At 39.9% G+C, this 18,300-nt stretch overlaps 1 protein-coding gene across 1 annotated transcript in view; it reads right to left on the bottom strand.

Moving 5' to 3' along the window:
• Window positions 1–6,095: 6,095 nt before the first annotated feature.
• Window positions 6,096–18,300, bottom strand: part of grm5b (glutamate receptor, metabotropic 5b) — a 64,376-nt gene continuing 52,171 nt past the window's right edge. Inside the window, exons 11-17 of the mRNA XM_078244025.1 lie at window positions 16,540–16,657; window positions 16,126–16,312; window positions 14,223–14,381; window positions 13,773–13,898; window positions 12,176–12,358; window positions 11,178–11,344; window positions 6,096–7,182 (exon numbers count right to left, since the gene is read on the bottom strand). Coding sequence (XP_078100151.1) covers window positions 6,096–7,182; window positions 11,178–11,344; window positions 12,176–12,358; window positions 13,773–13,898; window positions 14,223–14,381; window positions 16,126–16,312; window positions 16,540–16,657 — 2,027 coding nt within the window. The remainder of the gene's footprint in view (window positions 7,183–11,177; window positions 11,345–12,175; window positions 12,359–13,772; window positions 13,899–14,222; window positions 14,382–16,125; window positions 16,313–16,539; window positions 16,658–18,300) is intronic.

Raw genomic sequence — 18,300 nt, forward strand, 5'->3', positions numbered from 1 at the left:
TGCCATTGATAAACAGCTTATGAAAAACACATTTAATTTTAATTTTTAATTTTTTCATGTAGATATGACAGTTTAAATGTATGTAGTGTTTATCCATCCCTTGTCAAAAATGCAGTAGCACTTGAAATAAAAGATGAGAGAAAGTTGGCACTGAGTGGAGGAGCTTATGTTAACAACACTGTGATAAAAAACACTGGAGTCTGGGGATATGGTGCAATTCAAGCCTGACTTTTTTTAAATAAATAACTAGTATACAGTTATCAAACATTTTCATTTTAGTAATAGCCATTTTCTGCTTGAAGTGAAAAAAATACTTCTAAATGACAATAGAAATTTATATTACATTCTACATACTCATTATAGGGAAATCAGCTCATTCCACTTCCCTTTAATTGCGTTTAAGGTAACCCATCGTCATTTTCATTTTATCAAAACGAAGCCCAAACTAGGCGCTCCAGTGAGCTCGGTTGAATTACGGTTTTGATAAACCTGGGTTGTAAAGAGGTTTGAACACAACACCTTCATTTATATGCAGATGAGCTGCCTTTGTCGAGAATAAGTTAAATTTGTTCTTGACTCGAATATCAACCTCAGTTTTCCTGAAAAAAAACACCAAACATGTACGTTTGCTTACAAGCTTGTAAAATGTCACAACAACTGAGTCAGTAATTAAACATGATATTCTTGAATATCTCAAGTGAGGAGTAGGAATGTAAACATCACTTCTAGGCAACATTCATCTCCTTATTGATATCTCTAACACTCTACAAAATAGAATCTCATTGAAATTTAAAGCATGGGGTATTAATGTTTGTTTGTGTCCACAGCAGTAATCCAAACAAGATAATATATGAAGAATATAAAAAGCACACAGCATAGACCCAAGTTCTCTGACTTTTCAAAGAAATCACCCACATCAGAGTGTATTTGATACCCTATCATGCCCTGCAATGATACCTCTGTGTTATATGGTATAATATCACAGCTTAGTTTGGTTTATTTCTCTTATAAATAGAAACATGAGTTTGTTTCACTAAATATATTTCACAATTCAGAATTATTTCACAATACTGTAAATTTTGTAACTTGCCTGCTCTGTATGCAAAACAACAATGCCCTAAAGACACACACAGACCTGCTTAACTTTTTCATAAATCCAGAATCCAGATGAATACATTTACAAACTTCTCTTACTTCTAATCAATATAATACAATTAGTATATAATTTCTTATTACGCAACTCCATCTCCTCTGCACTATATAACCTACACCGACTACCTTAAATCATCTTACTCTATTGGCTGAGGAAACAACTGCATATTAAAACACACAAGCTCTTTACTCTGTTATAAAAAGCAACATTCAAATTAGCAGCTTCTGACAAACTTACAAAAATACTGTTGATAATTCTTAAGACATGTAGAAGTCAGCCCCCGGGCCACGAGTTTCATTAAACCGGCTGCAGCAAAAGTGAATTCCTCCAATAAAGAATGTGCTATTTTATAACAGAATTAACATAAATGTGAAGGGATTTACTGCTTGGCAAATAGAGGGAAAAGGGGCTGGTTGATCTCAGCCTCAATGTATACAAGAATGTCAATACCCAGATCTACGCAACACTTCCCTAAAACTTTTGTTCTTACTTCACAAACGCATCTTGTGATTTACTAATTGCATTAACACTGTTAAAAGGTAAGAAACTATTTGTAATATCTACCAAATTACACATTCATCACGACACATTTATAGTTAGGTGAGAGCCTGTGACAGCGGGCTGGAAAAACAAACTTCTCCCAGCCTGCCCTGACAGCGTACACAACCATATGTCTATGTGGTGTTTACACAGTAAACATAGTTCTGTTTTCTGTATCAAATCAAACAAATAGTCAGGCAGGGCAGTGGGAGAAGCTGCTCCATCACATCTCATCAGTACATTCCCAATCTGCCTACAGATGCTGATTTCTGCATCCAAAACTAAATGATATTGCTTCATGAAAATGCAGGAATGAATAACACTGGAGGGAATTATGTGAAACAACCACATGATTACGTATATCTGGCTATGAACCAGGACTGATTTTATATTTTCATTCACATAGTATAAAATAAATGACCTTGTGTGTTTTTTCTCTCCGATCAGCAGATAAACATATCTGGATTAAAAGTATTTTTGAGCGCAGGGATTATCAATCCAATTCTTTAGAGTGCATTTACTAAAATAACAGCATTTTGGTTAGAAATCCTCAGGAGATCATCTTCCTGGTGAGCATAAGATTTTATACTCATCATCATCATCATGTTTTGGCTTGAATATGAGGGGAAATATCTATTACGGAGATCACCCCAGATTATTATGAGTGGTAGCTTTTTGTGATCCTTGAGGTAAAATGTGGAGCGCTGATGTTAGTGCAGAAAGCAAAATGTCATGTCTGCATTAGTATTGCAGCTCGACTTTTAATTTCCATACAGGGACGATTATTAAGCATTTCTCATGGAACATGTTAGAAAGTTAAAATCCCCAGACAACTAAAGAGATTGGATTCAAATGCAAGAGGGCCTGAAATCGTATGCTACAATAGATGACAGATTCATTTCTATCTCCCTGTGGTTCTGTGAGTTTATGTTGAGCTTACAAGTCAATACCTGCATTATTTATTTACACCAAATATACAATTAGGCCATTATTCTTTGCCAATTTTATAAGCCTGCTGTACCCTTACAAGCAAAATCCTTTTTAATGACTACTTGATTTTAATATAAGATGTCACAGAACTGAGCCCTTAAAGAGAATAAAAGACAGCAGTAGATGAAAGCACTGATCCAGTCTTTTTCTGCAGAGGTAGCACACAACTGTCAAGCCTCACCCAGGGGGGCTGAGAACACGCAGCTGAAGTGCTGAAGCAAGCTCCCTGTTCCTCTCTCAGCATGTTTTAAACACGGTCATTGACAGCAGCACACAAAACAGCCTCTCCCCGATAACATCTCAGCAACAACACTGGTTCATTGTCTGACAACAGGTCAGGGCCTTGATTATTAAAATTAGATGAGTAGATGAAGAGGTAATGATACACAGACAGCACTTTGAGACAGTAACCAATTATATAAACAATTAGGATCAACAGTTCTCCTTTCATGCTTTTCTCTGTGTACATTAGAACCCTCTCATAAGAAAAAGTATCAGATGCTGATTGTGTATACCCACTTTTTTTCATTTGGGACCCAAGAAGAAGTTTGTCTTGTTGTAGAGACATGATACTGCAACTACTGTGAGGACACCAGACCAAGTTTGCGTCTTAATTAACTACAAGGTTGGAACTACAAGCCCGGAGGTGAGAAGATAACACTGCAAAAAATAAGACAATTACACCTTCTTTGTTACTAGAAATTACTAAATGTATCACTAATGTCTACGTATCTACCTGCCATCTTCCTTGCGGAATTGTCAACCAGAGATTACAGGAGGAAGAAAGAGATCAACAATCTAAAAGACTGTTTTTAGAAACCCTTCAGATGTGCACCTTGTATACGTATGGATAATATTGCTTTTACACTGGAAAATGTGGAGTATTTATGTAGAAAATATCCAAAACAAAGCTAGTAAGCTATACCCTCCCTAACCCCTTTGGCACAATAATCATATTAATTATTATATTGTTGAATTACAAGACATTTGAATAGCAATGGTCACTCACACATTCAGAGTAATAACACAGTTTCTTAGTCGTAACACATATTGGTACTGTATGATGTTATAACATAGTTCAAAAACATTTTTTTTCTTCTTTTTTTCACCTTTGTTGATATGTAATAAATTTACTTTCATCTGAAACAAAACAGAACTGTCTTTGCATGCCCTTATTATTTACAGAATCCCTTTGTCTGAGTTTGTTCTTGCTGGCTACTGTAGAGCACAAATACTACACTCACAAGGAGAAATCAGACACTGGACTGCATCTGCATCGGTCAGCTGCAGAAAACACGGAGATCATGATGGACCATAATACACAGGCAACACTTTTAAAGTGATGTACTGATTTTGATTTGTTGTGATACCAATTATGTCAGATACACTAATCCATGTCTTTGCTGCATTCCTCGAACAAAATGTCTCAAAATGTTTGTGTTGTGTATCACAACCTTCTGACTGGTTTTTCTTTACTTTGCTGAGAGCTTTCCTCTGTGGAGAAAGCTGTCACAAAGCCAGGGCCCACTTTCTCAAAAGCAGCTTAGTGAATGCATTCATTGGCACATTTTACATCCCAGTACTACTCTGGGTACTCACAATTCTTCAAAAGTGTTGGCACATGTGAATACAATATTTTCCATTTAAAGGCATACATATTCAACCCAAAATGTAAATAGCCAAATTAGATTAGAATAGTTTTGCAGTCGTTTGCAAGTTCTGTTTACCCATATACAGACATTTACAATTAGAATATTAAGATGTATAAACATCTCATATTGATATTGCAATGATATACTACTATTGCCGAATAACTTTTGAAAAAAAATGTGATTACCACTTGGATTGAGTTCGCTCACATTTTTCCCAATCCAGGAATTATGACATTTGGGATTAGTCTCATGAGGCCTTATTTCAAAGCAACAGATTGACATTTTGGCAATTCACTGATTTGCTTTTTTGCTGAGAGTGAGACGAGAAGATCAATTCCACTCTTGTGTCTGTCTATTCAATAGGGACCTCTTTTGTTGTTCTGCCCCTCTTTGTCTGAAAAGAGTGGAGAAGTTCATAAAGATATTTTTACCTGTGCAACAGATGACCCTGGTAAAAGTTCTCCCAGCTTGAATCTATCAATCTGTGCCCACTAACATAAGAGATGATTGTGATAATGATTAATCTGAATTAAAGCACTGTCTTTGAGGAAACAAAGTGACACATTGTATAGAGCAAAAGCCATGAGTGGGATCCAGCTGAGCCTTACATTATGCTTTGTCAAATGTCACACAATAAGCTTTGAGATGTTTGCCAATAATCCACCTGAACACGATTTTAATGACTAAGATGTTTATGGTCAAACAAGGCCTGGTCTTGTCAATCCCTCCTCTCCCTCTTTCTAAGGTCACAGACAGAGAGGTACAAAAGGTTTGGTCCCAACTGCTTTAGGAATCATGTAGAAAATGTACATTCAAACTTCTGAAGAAAACAAACTGGAAGAGTAGAAAATACTGACATACTGGCAGGATCAAAGAAAGCAGCGAGAGAAAGAGGGACTGAGGAAAAGAAAGCTATGTAGAGGGAACAGATTGTAGAGCTGAATGAATAAAAAGATAATTTTGAGTTACATACAGTCTGGTATGTTAGCACAATGCACCTTTTTTCAGAATCATGTTGGATTTTATCACCAAAGAAAAAATCCATAAGCTCTCATGTATTTACAGTGTTTTTTCCCTTTGTATTTTTGTGTGTGCTCACGCCTTTGTGTGTGTGTGTGTGTGTGTGTGTGTGTGTGTGTGTGTGTGTGTGTGTGTGTGTGTGTGTGTGTGTCAAATAAATATGTGCCCTTTGATAGCCTTTGTTGCCTTTGTCAGTACAGGCTTTAGGAGTCTTACCTCATCAATACTCTTCGCTGTCATGTTGCAATTACATCTCATTTACTAAGATACAGCGCACGCGCGCACACACACACACACACACACACACACACACACACACACACTCTAATTAGTTGATAGCCATGTTACCTTAAGGCCACTACCCAAACCTAAATTATACAAAGCTCTAGATCTTCGAGAATGATTTCTGATTTAACAGACACCAAAACAACATAGTGGCCCTTTTTGCAGTTCTTCCTGCCCCACTTGTGAGAAACTGCACTAAGAAAATACAACGTGGGCAAGCTTCTTATACTTGCATCTCACTGCAAACATGTAAACACAAACACAGCAGCAGACTGTCGCAACTTGGTGTCTTCACCAACCAGCCCTCCATGACTCCTTTACTTCAGGTTTTCACTCCTCGTAGGGTGGAATGGATTTCAGCATTTCCATCCTCCCATACTCTTTACTCATTTTGACCGTGCTGTTTATGAGCGCTCCTCTTCACTTCTGTGTTTTCTTTACTTGTCATCTCTGCCTCACAGTGAGGATGAACTCTGGCTGTAGTTTCTGAGTGTCAGGTTGCTGTACCTAGGCGAAGGTGGAGAGGGGGGAGGATGGGATGGGACTGGGGGAAGACACAGATCCATCTCTGAGATAGGTGAGCTACTACTAGATGCCAAGGAATCGCGGAAAGGCGACGGCGGAGTCAAAGCAATAAGTTCCTCTTCCAACTCCCCCCTCAGAGGGGAGTTGGTGAGGCAGGTGATCAGGCCTCCTCGCATGGGGGAGAGCGAGGGGGAGATCTGGGCGTGAGGAGGCGGCAGGGGGTAAGGTGAATGAGGAATAGGGTGTGCAAGACAGCCACTCCGGCCCCCGAAGCTGGACTCGACAGGTGGGAGGGGCTGGACGTCAGCGTAGGTGGTGAGGGTCGGCGGCATCGGGATTTCACGGGGCAACAGATATGGGTCGACGGGGTGAGGAGGAGGAGGCGTGTGTTTGTGTGTGTGTGAGTGCGTTGGAGATGATGACAACATCATGCTGTTGAGCTCGGAGATGTTGGCGGTGAAGCGGTTTACCACGCAGCTGATCTGATCCATCAGTGAACTCTGGGCCTTTCCAGGGTGATCGTCCACAACAACTAAACGACCGTCATTCCCCACAACCAGAGAGCCGCTGCTGGTAGGACCGCAACTGCTGCTGCTGCCGCCACTGCTGCCGCTGCAAACGCTGCTTGGGTAGTTTGGAATACCAGTCATTGGGGGCTCCTCCCCTACACCTGCCCCAAGCCTCTGGCTGACTGTGCTGATTGGTGAGGGCGTCTGCGGCCGGTATGTGATTGAGTAGCGCTCCTCTGCTTCAGAGAGCTCATATAGGGTCTTGTCTGTGCCAGAGTCAGGATGAATGGACAGAGAGGACATGGAGGGGAGGGAGGGCAGAGGGACATGTGGGGGCAGGTCCCCCCCTCCACTGTAACGCTCCTCCAAAGTTTTGGAGAAGGGCTTGATGACGGCAGTCTGATTGTTCTCCTTCTTCTTGATGTGGAAGGACAGCCGTTGCCACAGGTGGTTGCCACGTGAACCGCTGCGCTCAGTCTGCGCCCAAGACACTGATTTACCGTTGGAGCTGCAGAGCAGGAAGGAAGTGGAAGGAAAAGAGAGAAAAGAAGGAAGCTTAAAAGGGCTTGGAGGTAGATATACCATTCATTGATTCTTTTTTTTTGTCAGTTTGATGTGGAAAAATACATTTCTGATTAGAGATTATACAAATGAGAAAGTACACACACTTTTATTCCATAATTCCGTAATCAGTTTTTATTAGTGCAGTCGTTATTAACGGCGTTAACGCAAACCCATTTTAACGGCGTACATTTTTATCGCGAGATTAACGTTCTTTTTGGCCTAGCAAACTGTAGTTTTTTTCACATGCTGTTGCAACAACTAGCTTGTAACATTAGAAAAACTACAACATCACACCGGATCTAGCTAGTCCAGAAACAAAACAACAGGCACGCTGCACACACTTGTTTGGGCTTTCAAACCGGCCAAAGAGTAGTACATACCTGCAAACTAGTCGCTTTTCGGCGAAAATCGCCGTTTTGAATGGGGTTTGAGACCCGGAGCTAATACGGCACCGGTGCCTTAACGACCGTTATCTACCGGACCGAATAGTAACGCAGATTTCGGTGCCTTATTTAGGTGCCATTTAAATGCCTGCGCTTCTCTCTGATGCTGCGAAAACTGACATTAGAGGGAACTGAAACATCGCCGAACGGGACGCTAGTTAACACTACACTTAGCAGCAGGTTACGTTAGCCTACTGTTAGCTAGCAGCTGGAGTAAACACGGTTAAAATGCTGACAGCTAAACGGTGTAAAGTGTGACTGTATTTCACTGGATTCTAACACCAGACTGTAGCTGCCGTTGTCTGAAAAACAGACTCAGACTTGCCAGCCTCGTGGTTCAAAGTTGTTGTAAAATACCCTTTTTCCATCCAGTTTTGTTTTCGCCGTTTTGTGCTCCTTTTTTTTTTTTTTAGATCAACTTTATATTGTTTTATATTTTTGAACAGACAAAATTGAACAAGGTGCTCCTTTTTAAAATATTTAAATATATGAACCGAAAGTGTGTATCTCTCTCTCTCTCTGTCTCTGTTCAGGCACCGTTTTAAAAGTATCGTTGTTTAAGAGCATTAAAATGAGAAAAAATAATTGGACAAAAAGAAATCAAGGGACATTTAGAATAGATAAAAATGTGCGATTAACTGCGAGTTAACTATGACATTAATGCGATTAATCGCAATTAAATATTTTAATCGTTTGACAGCACTAGTTTTTATACAGCAAAAAGGGAATTTTTGATTTTCATGGTTGTGTTTAACGTTGTTGTGTTTAGGTCCAGACTTTAGTTTGACAATGAGCACTGAACATTGTATTCTAAACATTTCTTTCACTTCAACCAATCGCATCCTCTACTTTCTGTCTGGCAGCTAAATGTGGCCATTATAAACATACTGGACATTATTTATACTTTCCTTTAAATAAAATAGTAGTTTTTGTTTTCTACTCAGAGGATTTGTTTTTTGTATCACATTAAATGACAATCCAAATGTAGATCTCTGACTAACAGTATATTATTAGGAACTTGTAGCTTGTAAAATTATACTTTCATACTTCTTTCCCCAATAAATTAATGTATTGTGCTGTTCATTATCATATCAGATCATATTAGCAAATCTAAAAGCACCTGTTAGTAGTCAATTAGCATTATGAGCCAAACACTTAGTTGTACATTTGGCTAAGGGCAAAATTTATTTAATAACTTTACTGCAACAAAACCCAAAATGTCAAAAACAAGGGCTGTCAGCATTAACGCGTTAATCGCGATGCGATTAAGGGCCGAGCATTACGCGTTCATTTTTTTTTAAATCGCATAAATTGCATGCCACCATTTATTAATTTATTTTACACTTCACTCTGCTTTGCGTCGTGCCTAACAACGCCCCTTTGCTGTTCTAAAATCACTAGAATCTAGCTAGGCTACTATTTTGACCCTTTGCCGTTCCTTTACTTATCATCAAGCTGCCACTTCCTCGTAACACATCCTGCTGCTGCAGGCAGCAGGCATGATGGAGAAAGACAGCAGCAACACAGTTCTGAATGGCGCTTTTTATTTTCCAAAACTCCCGGACGGCCCAGTAGACAAGTCGAAAACAATATGCACATTGTGTAAAGCCGAATTAAGATATCACCGAAGCACGTCAAGCTTGAGCTACCACCTACGAGCTAAGCATAGTAGTACAGTTAACGTGACTCAGGTTGATGCTAGCAGGCTCTGGCAAAGCACTACTTGCTGACCTGTGGATGAAACCAAATCCCAAAAAATTACTACAGCTCTTGCAAAATGGTTGGCAACTAACTGCAGACCTGTGGGCATCGTAGAGGACTCGGGTCTTAAAGACGTACTACGGTTGGCATGTTCTGAATTGTGCAATAATGACAGATTCACACATTTTTCTTTTGTTTACAGTAAATAAATAATAAACAAATACAAATCTTTAAGTCAAGTTCATAAAGCAACTTTCTTTGCATTCATTTGATTCCCAATCAAGATACACTGGTAATAATTGCTTTCCATTGTTAATATGTACTTAAAAACAGTTCTGAAATGCAAAATAATAGAATTTTAATCATGTGATAAAACATGCGATTAACTATAGAAATTCAGCGATTAAGAAAAAATGTATCGTTTGACAGCCCTAGCAAAAACATAACACAAACTGTGCCCATATTAGTTCATATGTATTATACTAAAAGAGTAATGTAATTTAATATGCTAACATATATAATTGAGCCTTGACTCAACCACAGAAAATCAGTTGGACTTCATATGCGGAGAACTTTTATTAGAATTAATTTCCTGTTCTATTTTTTGTGCAGGCAATATGTTCTTCATTTGTCTTTGTCAGGTTCTCTCTTCCTCTTTCTCCCTCTATCTTACAATTTTCTCCACTTTTCTCTGCTTCACATCAATCACAGCAGTCAACACCCCCCCCCCCGCCGTGCACGCACACACACACACACACACACACACACACACACACACACACACACACACACACACACACACACACACACACTTCCTTCTCTCATCCTTGTCAGGTTAATTAGTGTGATTTTTTATCTATAGTGGAACTTTTGATTAAACCTCACACCACCGTGGTTGGGGCTGAAAGAACTCAAATCACCCTGGACACACATGCATGCACGCACGCACAAGTCAAATATTTTGTTTTTGTATATATTTTTCCTTTTCCCACCCTGGTCTGCTGGTTTCATGTATGCGTCTGTTTAGACTACACAATGACAACATCTCAAAGGCATCAGCTTCCAGCCCTGCACTGAGGAAATAGACAGCCCTGCCAATTACCACCACCCACAGGGAAGATAGGACCAAAAGAGATGGAGAGGGGAAGAGAGGAATAAAAGGAACGAAGATGGAAGCACTCGTGACATTTCTTATAAGAACGTGATTGAAATCTTGCTAGCCATGCGGGGTGAGCTGAAGTAACATGCTGACAAATGAAAATGTGCTTGTCTTTTTCCTCCCTTTTCATTCTAGGCAAACGGCTGTGCGTCACTCCCTTTGTGTCCTTTGATTGGTTCCCTGTCACTGTAGATGGCCTTAAGCTGGGTGTGAAAGCTATTATGTCTCTCCTTTTCGCACTATTCCTTTAGCCTTATCTTCTCTTTCGTTACCATCACTCCTGCTTTTCATCTCTCTCTGTCCATTCCCTCCATCCTCTCTCTATACTCAGATTTCTCTTTCAATTTTCTCCTTACCCTTCCTTCCTCACTTCACTTCTCCTTATTTGCCATGTCTCCATTAGGCAATTGTCTGCAGTTCATGTTAGGGTCAGAGGAAGAGTCAAGCAGACTCAGGGGAGTTCAGAGAATCAATCTCTCAGAGAGCACACACACAAAATGGTGCCTTGGACTGTAACTGAAGAGTAACCTGGCCAATGAGCCTCCAGTGCACGCACGCACGCACGCACGCACGCACACACACACACACACACACACACACACACACACACACACACATACATACATACATACATACCTGAGTGTCTCTCCAGTAGAGCCTCTGCGTTTCCACAGATTAACCAGACTAGAAGAACGGCTGGCGGCTGAGGATGATTTGCCGTCGCCCACGTGCATGCGCACCACTGTGCTAGTGGTAAAAGCACTGCGCACGTTGCGCTCTGGTTTGGCTAGAATGATGTACACCTGTCATGAAATAAAACATGACATATAAAATTGAAATATAGCAACAAAAAAAAGACCACTTATCCACTAAAAGACGAAAAGACAATTAACAAAAGAAGCAGCAGCTAATTACTTTCATTGATTGCAATTGAAAGCACAAACTTTCTTATTGAAGCTCCACATAAATATCTAGCAACTATTACTGTAGAAGTGGGAGAAAATATATTATGTGATTTTAAGTTATTTCAAGTTCCTAATAATTTAATGAAACACTTAAGCTGAACACTCACTTTCAATTACATAGTATTTACTCTGAGTGTTGCCCGTGCATTACCACTCCAATGACAGGGTTACTGTCAAACTGTCGATATGGCCACAAAAAACAAAATACTTTGGGGGGCTTTATCATCAATTTAAGTATTCAAACACCAAGCCAAATTTCACAAATGCACAACATGAGGACATGTCTCCCAAGCCTTTCGACATCAGAACACCTCAGGGTGTATTATTGAGGTCATAACTTGGACACCCACCACATACAAAAGATGGTGGTAAGTTTACCACATTGTTAAGTTTGTTTCAACAGTGGAAGTTAGCTCGTAATGTAGCATGAAGTGTCATTTCTGTTGCTATGATTACCTGCACTTTAATATACCTTGTTGACTGATTTAGAATTGATCAGAATAATAACCACCACAAGTATGTTTGAAGTTTGGACACCTAACAAGCAATCCGACAAAGGTATTTTCTAAGGCTTAAAGCAGAAGCTTAACGTTTAGGGAGACAAGAAATATATAGATAAAAGCAGTGAAAGAGTGAAATGTAGAAACTGGATTTAAGCTTCAGCCTTACCTTGGGTACAAACATGCAGCACAGCGCCACAGTGGCACTGAGGCTGACACTGAAGCACATGGTGATAATTTTGTAGTTGGAGCCAAAGTAGATGGGTACAAAGGCCAGCCAGATAATACAGGTGGTGTACATGGTAAAGGCAATGTACTTAGCCTCATTGAAATTAGCTGGGACATTGCGGGTCTTGGAGGGAGAGAGAGAGAGAGAGAGAGAGAGAGAGAGAGAGAGAGAGAGAGAGTGCAAGTTTAAGCAAATATCCATACATTTCTTTATCATTGTTGAATTGTTCTGTGGATTCTGCCTTAAATGAGGAAAATAAACAGAAAAAAGGATGGCTGCAGGCAACCGATAATCAGACATTGACTTTTTAGAATGTGTTTGGTTCAATACAATTTCAATAACAGCTGTTGAAAGTAATAGAGCTCCAAACAGTAGTTGAGGAAGGATGAGTCACACAGACACAATATGAAAAGCAATGATTGCTTTTCACATTGTGTCTGTGTGACTTTTCCTCATATATAGCAGCATGAAGACATAAACATGTACTAACAATATTAGACATATGTTGGTATTAGGGCTGTCAATCGATTAAAAAATGTAATCTAATTAATTACATACGCTGTGATTACTTAATCGAAATTAATCGCATACATAATTAACGGTGCCTGAACCGATACTTTTTAAGAAAGTAAAAAAAAGAAAAGAAAAAAAAGGGTACTAAACAACAGTCGGTGACATTAAAGAACGACTTGTTTATTGCTAAGGCCATATGGTCAAAATTAAATGTTTAATAATAATGTATAACAATAACTTATTTCACTAGTAAATTGCTGTTGAACGACAAAAACAACCACCAGATGGTAAAGGACATTTACAATAACTTCAAATGCACCACGAGGCTGTAGTTTACCAGTTTCATTGAACGCACTGTCTGTGTTGTTTCTCTGACGGCAGTTGCAGATTGTTACATACCGGTGTTGAATCCTCTACAGTAAAACACAGTCACACTTTACACCGTTTAGCGTTAGCTGTCAGCATTTTAACCGTGTTTAATCCAGCTACTAGCTAGCGGTAGGCTAACGTTAGCTGCTGTCGAGTATAGTGTTAACTAGCGTCACGTGCAGCAGTGTTTGTGTTTCAGAGCATCAGAGAGAAGCGCAGACATATCAGTGGCACCAGATTTCGGTAGCCAGGGTTGGCAGGAAGAAGATTTAGAAGTAAATGTTCCAATTAATGATCCAGGCAGCACATTCTCGTCTCCCTCCTTCATTTTACAGTCCAATGGTGGCTAGAACGGCTCCGGGTCAAACATCAATATGGAATGGATTCATCTGCGTTATTTTTTTTAACGCGTTATTTTTTTCTCATTATTTTTTTTTTATTTTGACAGCCCTAGTAGGTATGTTATATGTTCCTACAAATAAGAACACATGCCTCCAACAACATGTGTCTTTGGAGCTGTGGATTTGATGCACCCACTAACTGGTGCTTTTGTGACTTCAATTTTGATATTGTCATTTAAATCTGTATGAGAGAACAAAATGCATTTCGGTTTTTACATAGTAATACACAATAGTAACAAACACTTCACTAGTACCTTAAAGGCATAGAAGGTGCAGCTGAGGATGAGCAGGCCATTGTATCCCAGCGGGGCAACCACGCCCAGGTTAGTGGTGTTGCAAATGAGGACGACTTGGCGGATGCTAGGGTAGTCATTGATCACCTATAGAGACAGGGGCAATGATAAAAAGCTTGTCATAGCTTTTGTTACAGGCACCATTTTTTTTTAATGCTTTAGTCAAGATTCTAACAGTATGAGACATGTTAATCTGCTACTAAATCTATTACTGTATGGATCAAATGGTCTTAAAAACATGAGTGATGTAAAAGAAACAGACTCATGGAGATTAAAGGTCTCATTATGAGTTAACTTCTTCTGCTCGTGATTATTTGTTTCACTCTTTCAAATATGTCTGTTAACCTGTTCTTAAGTCTTTCAACGAGCCACTCTACCACTCACAATAAAAGAATCAGACACACAGCTTACCGCAGGTGGCTCCATGAGGAAGAGAGCCACAATGATGCTCAGCTGCAGCAGTATGAGGACGAAGGCAATGATGAGCTGAGCACAGGCAGACATGAAGCGAGGTTTCTTTGTACAGATCTTCTTCTTGCTGCCTGCCAGGATCCGAGCAATGCGGTTTGTCTAAGGTCAGATCGCAAACACCATCAGGACCTTTTAATAAAATATATACTGAACATACTGTATCTACAGTATATTCTGGCCATCTGTATTTCTACATTGTTGCCACTGTTTGTATGCAGACATATTTGTAAGAAATACTTAAAAAATATTGCACACAGGAGTCAAAATTTAGCTCAAGGTAATCTCTTATGGGAAGACTATTGCAGTTACATCTTCACCCCAGACAGGGGTAGGATAGGCCTGTACCCTGCATCTGATTTTATGGTACCCATATCCTCTTGCTCTAACCATTAAGGAATGGAAGGGATAACAATCTGCAGTATCAGGGGACTATAGCCCCTGTTGTTTCTTTCTAATTAGGTCCACAGTTCTGCTTACACCCACAGCTGTATCCCTGGTGCTGACTGACTCTCCAGCATCTGAAGCTTTTCTGTGGCTCTCCTCTACAGACCACTGATGACCAAGGCAGGTTAGCATAGATCTAATGACAGGGGTATTCCAAGTCGGAGGTCATTCCTTTAGCCCTACACCTCTCACAACTGCTGCACATTAGGGCTGCATGATATTTTGTTTAATCGTCCACATTCCGATGTGCGCATGTGCGATAGTCACATCGCAGGACTTGCAATGTTAACGCTACAACCTTTTTGCTGCTTGAAAGAAAAGTAAACTTTCACCGTTCTCCTTTTACATGATTGTTACTGGCCAACCCTTACCCTTTAAGACAGGTAGCCATGTGGGCAACGTCTGTATGGGACGTAACGTTAGTCCGACGGGGTTTATTGTTATGGGAAGTGAGGCTCTTCGTGTGTAGAAAAGCACCGTAGTCGGCAGCTGCAGCAGACACAGTGAAGCGCATGCTTTTCCATGGGTAGTGAACCTACAGTAGTCAGTGTTTTATGTTCGCTGCAAAGACGAAATAAATGACCTGATTAATGCAACGTTATCACGACATCTCCCGGCCATTTTTCACTGCAGAGTTGCCAGAAAGCTGCTAACAGCCAGGCTAAAGCTAATATAGTTAGCCTAAAGAAACAAGGGGTCTGTCCCAACTAACGTTACGGTTCGGAGCCGCGACACTGGAAACGTAACACTAATCTACAGCAGAAGTCTGTGTCTGATATAAAGTAATTTACACTGATTGAAGTGTTTTTAAATACACAGAGTTTGTTGCTAGTACGTGACATGCAGGTCTGCATGCACAGCCAACCACCAATCACAATCAATGTTGATCAATTTATCTAACAAACAAGCAGGCCCCACTAGTCGACCACAACCTGAAATTTAGAGAAAGCAACATGCATGCATTATTACTATCATTGACTTTAGCCTGAATTGATAGTATTACATGAATACAATGGTGTCATGTGAGTCAACCAGTGTATTTAACCATCTACTGTAATTTCCCTCTCCAAAATCACTTCAGAAGAGTAGTCACAGCGCTTACTTGCTTTGGTGTTTGTAAAGCATTAAAGTTCAACAAAGAATGGTATATACATAAGAAAAGTTCCTTTTTTATTTTCTATGTAGATGCACTCCCCTACAAAATCACCCCAGTAATCGAGAATGATTTATTATTTCCAAATAGAGCTATTCATGTCATCTTGTAAAAATTACAGTTTTTTCATATCGCATAATATATCCCAGGCAAAAAAATATCGCAATGTCATTTTTTTCCCAATATCATGCAGCCCTACTGCACACTACATCTCATACTTATTTCACTACTTAACTCAATCCTTACCTTGGTGACAAGCGCAGAGTAGCTCATGGCAGGTGACAGGCCTATTCCTAGTCGTTGGAGGTAGCAGTGGATGACATGGGGTTTGGTTATGAGGCTGAAGGTACACAGGTACCCTAGGCAGATCCCTGCCAGTATTATGTAGCACAGCTCCCTACTGGAAGATTTCACGACTGGGGTGTCCCGGAACCTTAACACATTACACAACAATTATGTATAGAAACATGTAAGTGACACACAGACATGCAGAAATACAGTATATGCAAGAATTTAAACGCACACAGGTAAACAGTGATTAAGAAAAGAGTGGAAAGTGCAAAGTGGGTATGTATAGTGTGTATCTCTGTCTAGTTTAGCATTGTTTGCATTATTCTTCTCAGTTCATATATTTTCTGAGACAGATGAGAGATTCATTACCTGATGAAGACTGCAGTGACAAAGAGCGTGAACATTAGACCGAGGCAGGCAAAGACCACAGCAGCAATGGGTTCAGGGTCTCCCCACCGCAGGTACTCCACTGGGATTAGGTCACAGCCTGGGGATAGAGGTATGTGGAGATGCAGTTCTTGAAACAAAATTACAAAAATACTTTTTTATTTGATGTGTGTGAAGCTCAGCAACTAGATAATATAGAGGGAGCCATACTTTTGTCTTTATTTATTATCTATATCTACCCTTTTACTACAGCGCTTCTTACGGTGACCGACAACCTGTACAGGTCAGGGTTCAACGCATGCATGTTGGACCCACAGGTATCCAGGTGGGAAAGTCTTAACAAATAAGTGACCAGCATTGCCTACAGCCAAAGCCTGCATCTTGTGAATGAGTATTTAGTTACCATAAATCTGTAATCAATCCATTATCGAAACACAAATATTGTACCCATTATTCAGCATGCCTTCTTCATCATTCACTATTGCTCATTTAGTGAAGATTTTACCTTCTTCAGACTGCATGCCTTTTGACCTTGCAATACATACTTCTCTGTCCACACTTTTTTTTCTTCTTATCCCTCCATCTGCGTCTCTATAAGGCCCTTTCCACACATGCACCACAAACTCGACTGAGCTGAAAGTGTGAAAATTCACAGCAAGCTAGTGGGCAAGTTGATGACGTTTCACGCGACTCGCTCAAAACCGGAAGAAAACAAACATACAAGGGTGAAGGAGGAGGGTAATTTACATGAAGACAGCAAACAAAATGTCTAACTAGAGAGACAACGAGATTCTGGAACATCCGTCGGTAAGGGCCGACACCGAAATCGTCAGACAAATTCAAGAACGACAACAGGCGTCTTCCCTTCTTCTCGTTCTCCTGTAATTCAATCTTTGTATCTCTTTCCTGTCACTCTTTTTTTCTTTGTAATGCCTCATTCATCACTCTACCCCTAATATACACCGATATAAAATATACACCTTTATCTCTCTTCATCGTCATGCTTCCAACCTTTCACCCTAATTCTCTTCCTCCCTCCATCTGTCTGTCTTTCTGCTAGACAAGGGGATGAAGTTTCATTAATTAAAGGGACAGTTCTAATTATAAACTTAACACTTGCTGAAATTGTCTGTCTGGTTGGTCTAGACGTACTGTAGCAGCAGGGACACACTTAGTCTCTTTCTGTCCTTATGCATCTTCACTTTTTAATCCTCTTTCTTTCTTCCTTCCTTCCTTCTTTCCTGCCCTTACCATGTCTCCCTCTCACAGACAAGCACAAACACACACACACACACACAAGCATGCATGCACACACACATGTTCGTACAATACTGCAAATCGCAGAGAGAGAGGAAGAGTCATTAAAAAAGACTTAAGTAATTTAATGACTTTGTCTTTAACAGGGTCAATGAAGTTCATCAAATCAGTGAAGTGGTTATGTCAGGGGTATAAACAGCGGCATAATTGCTGAATGGGAGCCAGTGGGACGGAAACAAACAGAAAATAGGCTCACTTGCGGGCTGATATCACTGAAAACCTTTATCGCCAATTCATATAAAACTGGATCAAATCTATGTAAATCATAATCTAAAACACTGTGAGGTATTGAACATAATGACGTGTGTGTTAAACAGTATGTGTAAAACATAATAATAATAATAATACGTCCAATAATGTATTTAAAAACAGAACCATAAATACATAAGTCGAAATGGAGCAGCTTCACAACAGAATCACAGATCT

This window comes from Sander vitreus, chromosome 3 (assembly GCF_031162955.1).
Source record: "Sander vitreus isolate 19-12246 chromosome 3, sanVit1, whole genome shotgun sequence".
Taxonomy (NCBI): Eukaryota; Metazoa; Chordata; class Actinopteri; order Perciformes; family Percidae; genus Sander; species Sander vitreus.